The 7,452-nt window shown below is 41.0% G+C and overlaps 1 protein-coding gene across 5 annotated transcripts in view; it reads right to left on the minus strand.

Moving 5' to 3' along the window:
• coro2aa (coronin 2Aa) overlaps positions 1–5,073 on the minus strand; it is a 50,481-nt gene extending 45,408 nt beyond the window's left edge. The window contains exon 1 of one of the 5 annotated variants that reach the window (XM_080881443.1): positions 4,691–5,073. Coding sequence is in view for 2 of the 5 variants with exons in the window: in XM_080881439.1 (XP_080737565.1) it covers positions 4,515–4,568 (54 nt within the window). In the remaining 3 variants the exon portion in view is untranslated. The other 4 variants (XM_080881441.1, XM_080881439.1, XM_080881444.1 and 1 more) reach the window with 4 other exon arrangements.
• Positions 5,074–7,452: the final 2,379 nt, after the last annotated feature.

Below are 7,452 nucleotides of genomic sequence, written 5' to 3' on the forward strand. Positions count from 1 at the left end.
TTGCTCAAAAGCACACCTTCAGTTCATTGCAGGTGTTACAGAAGGAAAGACTGACTCCTAACAGCAGCAGCAGCAAGCGCCTCATCACTGCTCCGGATGTGAGTGACATTAAGTTATACTACAAGATAAACAGCCAAGTATTTCCACAGCAGGAAAAAAAAACAAAACAAAAAAAACAAAAGAGGCTCTGCTCAGAGATTCTGAAGAAACGAGGACCTACATAGCAAACAGCACACGTCACAGGCTGGACAAAGCAAGGGAATCTCAGGTATGTGTTTAACAGTCTGTGTGATGACATGCCAGGTTAGCATTTTATGGCCCTAACATGAAAGTGCACAGCAGATTTTTTTACTCTCTCTACAGTGGATTTAAACAGAAGAGCCTGTGGTGCCTTCAAATCCCACAAACACCTCGTTAAAAATGAGACTGTCAAGAATTTTCACCGAGTTCAAAGCCGGCTACAGCAGGGAGGGTTCATTTGTGGTCGGGAGATTTTTGTTTCACACAAGTGCAGACGTGTGGCAAACTCATTAGTCTAATGCTCTTTTTGGCAGCGGGTTGGCCATTAGGTGGATGAGGCCTAATTAGACAACTCGAGAGCTGGTATGACACCTCTCCACACAGCACGGCACCAAAAGTCGTGCCTCAAGCTGACACGCATTAGTCTTAAACTCTGCGCAACCCCAAAACATGTTCGCTGTTCATTAGCTACAGACTTTTCTTTGTCAGGGGCGCAGAGAAAAATTTGCATCAAGCCTCCGCCAAGCTGAAGAGCGGTAACTGACCTCGCCGTTTATCTCATGCGCTCTGATAAAATTCCCAAAGAGGGGGAGCAGCGAACTGTTAGTATATCATTAGGAAATATTTAAAAAAGGAGCCAAAGGTCAATTCTTAAACTAAACACTATTATTTTACACCTTTAAACGGAGCAGCTCGACATTTTTGGAGCTTCTTTTTGAGTGTTAAATGCTTGGAAAGTGTTTAGGAGCTACTTAGCTTAGCATTAAGATGGGCGGAAAGGCCAGACTGGTGTCTGAGGTCAGCCCCCGAAAGGAGCCTTGAACTTGGATCTTATTAAGTTTAATCAGTACAGAGTGAAAATATGTCATAGTCATGGGGGAGCTAAATGTTTCCACCTAACAGTCAGGGCTGCCACTTTCGAGCTAACAGGTGGGGTTGACAGTTTCAGCTTGATAAATTTAATGATCACCAACCCAGCGTTGCCGCCGGGGTTGATGACCAAACTTTTTTATTAGTTCATTTATGATTTCCTAACCTGTTGAACAGTGGAAAGTATGTCCATGGGTGACGATGTTTTATCTAGCCATATCAGCAACCTTAAAGTCTGTTTTCAAGGTTGCTAGGATACCCATTGATATATTTTGTTTGTTGTTTTATTGCTTTGAGAAGTCACAAATATACCTGTAACCTATTAATCCGTAATTTCTTTTTTTTCTTTTTTCTTTTTTTTTTTTTTTAAAGAAGCAGATTTCAAAGTCAAGTCCCGAAAAGCTGCAAAAGGGGCTTTAATAGAAATGATCACCAAAAAAAAACACCCTGATGGCGTCAGTCGTGACTCAACCTGAAGAAAGCTGCTGTGTAATGCATGATTCAGTTGTGACTTTATAACAGCTCATCTGTCAAATGGATACTCATGTAGCTAACCCTGTAAAGCTGCATGAATCTCACAGGAAAGACTCCTACCAATAGCTGGAAGCAGTAAGTTGGGCTGGCCTAAGTTGGGTTTATTATTGATGAGGCTCATTAATAAATGTAAACTGTTCTTTGAGCTAATTTTGAAGGTGTTAGTGATAAAAGTGTAGAAAAGGATTAAAAACATTGCATGCGCACCAAACCAAAACACTGTACGGCTCTGTCACAGTAGAATAAAAATAGAGTAAAAATCCCTTGTTTTGACTTGGGAAGAGAGGAAGGGAAAAAAATGGCTGCCCACTGATTAAATCGATTTTTTCCACTTTCAGCAACAGTTTGTGATTAGCTGCGACGACCAACTGGTTCCACAGAGCCAACGCCTCATTATGTGGGCCAGGAATTGAACAGGTCACCTGGTGGGAGGCAACCTGTCTCCAAACACTGCGCTGTGACTCGGAGTGACTCCCAAACAGACTGGATAAGGTTTACAAAAATCTGCAGTCTCATCCCCCCCAAATATTCACCTTGGATACAAACCTCTGTTTTTATCTAATGCTACAGGAAAATTGAGAATATCAATATCAAACTGCGACAATAAATGCAGTGAAATGGGACTTTCGCTGAACCAACTAACCACAACTTCTGGAAAAATACAACAGAAGGAAGAATTTGATAAAAAACATCTGAAAATTATACAAATATTCATTTGGTCCAATCACGGCGCACGCTCTGGACCGGCCTTCAGTGAAACTGATGTGCACTGCCACACTTGAAGAGCCAACTGGCACTGAAGTCCTAAATTTGTCCCACAGCTCCACATGTGGTGAGCATTAGACTCGGTTCATTAAACACAGCTCTCAAGCTGTTATTTTTCTTTGTCTTAAGTTTATTTACACCCGTCCAGACAGAAGTGAATAAAAAAAAAAAAAAAAACCCACAATGGATCCAAACAATCTGGTGAACTGGTGGCCTGAAAGAGTCCAGCCACCCACAGAGCAGAAATAACAGGCTTCACTTAGAAGCAGGGAGGTGTTTACACTGAACGGGCACACCAAATCTATTCACAATATACTGGCTGATGGGACCTGCAGCATTTTGATTACAGCTTTATCAGGGTAACACTGTTTGGATTTTGTGTTTGCTCCCAAGAAAAAATACAAACGTGCGACTCGCAGGTCCTGAATAATGAAACAACTTTAAAGTGCTTTTCCAAAACAAAAGTATTATTTAAAATGCTAACGTGTTCACAAGGTTGTTTGAAAATTAATCAGATAACTAATTAGCCATCTGTAGGGATTACTTTTTTCCTTTAATGCTAAGATGAAAAGTAAACTAAAACTTCAGTTATCGATTTTAAAGAATTATTTAAAAATATGCATAAACTGTTTTCTGCTGAGCTAATATTTTTAAAACAACCAGAAACAATAAGATTTTTTTTAAAAAGGCTGCTTTGTCCAACAACCTAAATACTGGATTATGGTTCATATAAAAGAAAAGGAAGAAGCATTTTATTTTAATATCAATCTTTTTCAGTACTTGTTTGGTGAAAGTGCTCATTTTTAGCTGTTGCCTTGATTTGACAGCTATCTTGATTAAAAAGAGAGAATGTTCAGGACGGTGTGCTTTTCTCCGTCATACGTGACAGCTAAGCATGTGTGTGCTCTGGAATGATAGCTGGAATTAAAAAATAAGACAAATGTGGATTTCACAGCTAAAATTTTCTAAACTTCAAATACTAGAGATCATTAGATGTGAAAATCTAAATACTTTTTAAAACAAACCTAATTATGGATTCAATTCTATTTTCAATTCCTTTCAATTTTATTCATTAAACTGCTTTCATTAACCCCCATATCTAATCAGCCAATCACACGTAGATGTGCTCAAGACGACCTGCTGAAGTTAAACCTGAGCATCAGAATGAGGAAGAAAGGGGATTTGAGTGACTCTGAATGTGGCAGACAAGCTGGTGATCTATACTGGGATTTTCATACACCATCATCAGACTGTCTCAAGCATACAGAAAGGCAACAGTGACGCTTTACAGCCGAGGTACGCAGAAGAGCATGAAGCAGAAGACCACATTGAGGCTACAGTTCATACACGCTCGCCAGAATTGGACAACAGATCTGACGAGTCTCGCTGAAATGGCTGGGTCAGGTTTTGGTGCAAACAACATGAAAGCAGGGATCCATCCTGCCTCGTATTGACGGTTCATGTTGGTGATGTAATGGTGTGAAGGATGTTTTCTCAGCACACTTTGGCATCCTTAGATCCAACTGAGCATCTTTGCCACAGATAATGGCTTATCTAAGCATTATGACCATGTCCATCCTTTTATGATGACATGTTCCACTGGTTGCTGTAGTTAACACACCATGTCACAAAGTTCAAATCATCTCAGACTGGTTTCTTGAACACAGGTGACTTCACTGTAATGACCCCCACAGTCCAAACCTCAGTCTAACAGAGCACATCTAATGTGCCATCCTGTCAGTATGGACCAAAATCTCTCAGAGATGTTTCCAGCACCTGTGCCATGAAGAAGGCAAAAAGCAGATCCAACCCAGGACTAGTAAGATGTATCTAATAAAGTGTCCACTTAACGTATAATCAATTAGATCAACTACTGTACTCACTCCGTTTAAACATGGTGAAGTTGACAGTGCAGGTTTTCGGTTTCCACCCATGCAAACAGAGAAACAGCAGAGAGCTATGCAGTCGTGCTATACTGTGTGTGCGGGGGGGGGGGGGGAATCAGGTGTAACAGAAACCGCTGCACACTTCTGCGTCACATTGTCAAATACCAAGCAAGACGTTGGAGCGGTGTGTGTGTGTGGATGAAACGCGTGCAAACAAACCTCGTGGCTGCCGCAAAGTCGTCCGCTGAAATCCAACCTGCTGTGGAGCCGCATGGCACAGCTCCAACTCCGGCTGCAGCTCAGACCCCCCCAAAGTGTCCCACCCGCACACGCAGCGAGTGCGTGATGGCAAGTAAGCAACACAAAGCGAGAAGTTGGAGCTGAAGGGAACTCACCTTTGAGACGGTCATAAGGGGCGAGATGTGGCGGCAGGTGGTAGTGTTTCCCCCGAGGGAAGAAGGCTCGAGCGGTGGAGCTGCTCCTGCTGGATGTGCTGGCTTTGCTGGTGGTGGAGGGGACTAGCCGGGAAGCAGGAACCAGTCGTGTTACATCACCGATTGCTGTGGCAGAGTGGTCACTTAAAAGTCATGACGCCCGCGTCAACCTTGAGAGTCCCCCGGAATTTAAAAAAAAAAGAAAGAAGAAGAAGACAACAGCAACAACAATAACATAAATAAAATCTCACAGTCAAAACATTTTCTTTGCCCTTCAAACTGCAGCCACCATGAAAAAAAAAAGAAAAGAGGATGAGGAGAGATCACAGGGAGAGATGCGAGCACAGGACGCGACGAGAGAGGAGGAAGAGGAGGGAGGAGGCTGGGAGGGGCGAGGAAATCCAGGTCGATCAGTGCAAAGATATATAAATATTATCATGAACACCGAGTAGACTGAAGGCCAAACAAGCGATGTTAACAGATTCACACACAACATGGCAGTTTCACGATCAATCACACAAGAGCAGAGGAAGTATTAACCATTTACATTAACCTGCTGCTCTCTATTCACCCACTGTAAAATCAAATAAAATCTTAATTATAGCAGGGGTGTCAAACATAGGGCCGGGGGAACAGAGTCGGCCCCTCGGAAACTCTAATCCGGCCCACTGCACGGCTTTGGAAAATGTGGAGGACATACATTTTTATCTTTTACTGTAGTTTCACAGGTTTTACACCTTACTACAGCATTCCTTTATCATGTAGGAAAACTGAGGCGTACTGTTGAAATTGCTCTTCTTTGTCTTATATTAATTTTAATATACATTTATTTAATTTTAATTTTTTATTGCATTTTTAACCGGTCCAGCACACATAAGATCAAAATAAGTTTAACATCCCTGATTTATAATCTGTCTGCTCTTGGTTGCAACAGCACCCTGTGTGTTCATCCCTAACTGCAGTTTACAGTTTGATTCATCAGAAAAAGTAGAAAAGCATATCGATAATGCACATTTATTTTAAGAGTCCATCACCATCAGTGTCACCTTTTAGCAGCCAGGTTATCATATGAATGAAGCTCAGTTCAGTATATTTGAGAGCATAAAAATAAACATGTGGTTTCTGTAAAATCAGTTTAAGTTTACGTTATGCTTAGTACTATTTTAATTATGTTTCTTATTGTTTGACAACCAAATCAAAAATATGCTTTGGCCCTTGTTTACTCTTGTGTTTGGCTGCTGCTGAGTATCGCTGTATTTGCATAGATCCTTTATTTGTATGTGTGTGTGTGTGGTTTGTGTGTTTTCTGTCACGTTTTGTAATTTTACACAGATCATTTTGCTGATGTGGTGTGTGTAAAAGTCATTGACATGCACACCTGAAGCAGAGCGCCTGGTTTCTGTGTAGGCAAACCGTGCTGAGCGTGTCATGTACAGTGTTGTGTGCTACAGCTGGCAGGCAGCAGGGATCACACAGAGGAGCTGTCAATAAAAACTCACACATCAGTTTAGCCCCAGGGTCTGGAAGCGAGAGCAGCTGCAGAAATGTGGTCAGCACAGTGTGGTGATGTGTTGTTCTACTCTCAGTGAAGCACGATCCATATCACGGTGTTTGCATAGATCATTTATGCTTTATGTTAAGTGTGTGTGTATGTGGACATTATATAAACTCTGCTTACTAACAGTTACACTGCACAGATGTTGATTAATGTAAGTTAAGGTAAAAGCTAAACAATCTCTAAAGCCTAGTGGTGAGAGAAATTGAAAGCCAGATCAGTTATAATTGCTTATATGGAAAATTTAAAGAAACAGAAAGAAAGAAAAAAGGGATGGATGCCATGTTGTGAACAGGTCTGCCACACATTTTCATTTCAGGGTTTTTATTGCCCCCCAGCGGTGAAACTGCGCTATTACAGAAGCCGTATCAATCATAACCTTTACACATGTTAATGTTTTAAAATGATTATATTATACAGAAAAAGATAATCGGTAAGTAAAATATTAAATACACAGAAAAAATAATTTTGATACATGTCATTAACAGTCAGCTAGTAATAAATAAAAGTCATGAGTAATTCATGCTGCTTTCACTATGGCACCTCAGTCATGGCTTCGTCTGCCTTATTTGGCTTACTTTTAACCAGCATGTGCTTCAAGCAAGTTTTAAATTTCCTGTTTTATAGTTTGTTGTTCTTTGTTTCAGGAAAATCAGCCCTGACATGTGACTCTCCAAATACTTCTCTGCTTGCACCAATTTCTAATATTTCAAGCAACTGTTGTAGAGGCAGGACTTTTAACATTTTAATAATCCTTGTGTATTGCTGTGAAAAAGCATTTTCCTCCTTCCTTCCTAAACTATGATTTAATGTATTGAAGGCAGAAAAATCCTAATCTAAGTGATTTCTTGATTCAGCAAGACTGACAGTAATCAGGCCCGAGTGTGGTTAGTGAAACTGAACTCAGCTTTCAAAGGTGTGAAAACAGGTGTGGGTCACTATCAGCCAACAACCTTGGCTGATAGTGTGCTAACTGAGCAGGGCTATCAGCCAAGGTTGTTGGCTGATAGTGTGCTAACTGAGCAGGGCTGTGTGGAAACATGGGACTGTAGCTAAGGTCCCATTCTGTTTTCAACAGTTTAATAACATCAAGTGTGAACTTCTCCCACAAACGTCATCATAAACATGCGTCATGGTGGATTTATGTCAACAGGAGTGTGCCATTAAA

This window comes from Rhamphochromis sp. 'chilingali' (assembly GCF_963969265.1).
Source record: "Rhamphochromis sp. 'chilingali' genome assembly, chromosome: 4".
Taxonomy (NCBI): Eukaryota; Metazoa; Chordata; class Actinopteri; order Cichliformes; family Cichlidae; genus Rhamphochromis; species Rhamphochromis sp. 'chilingali'.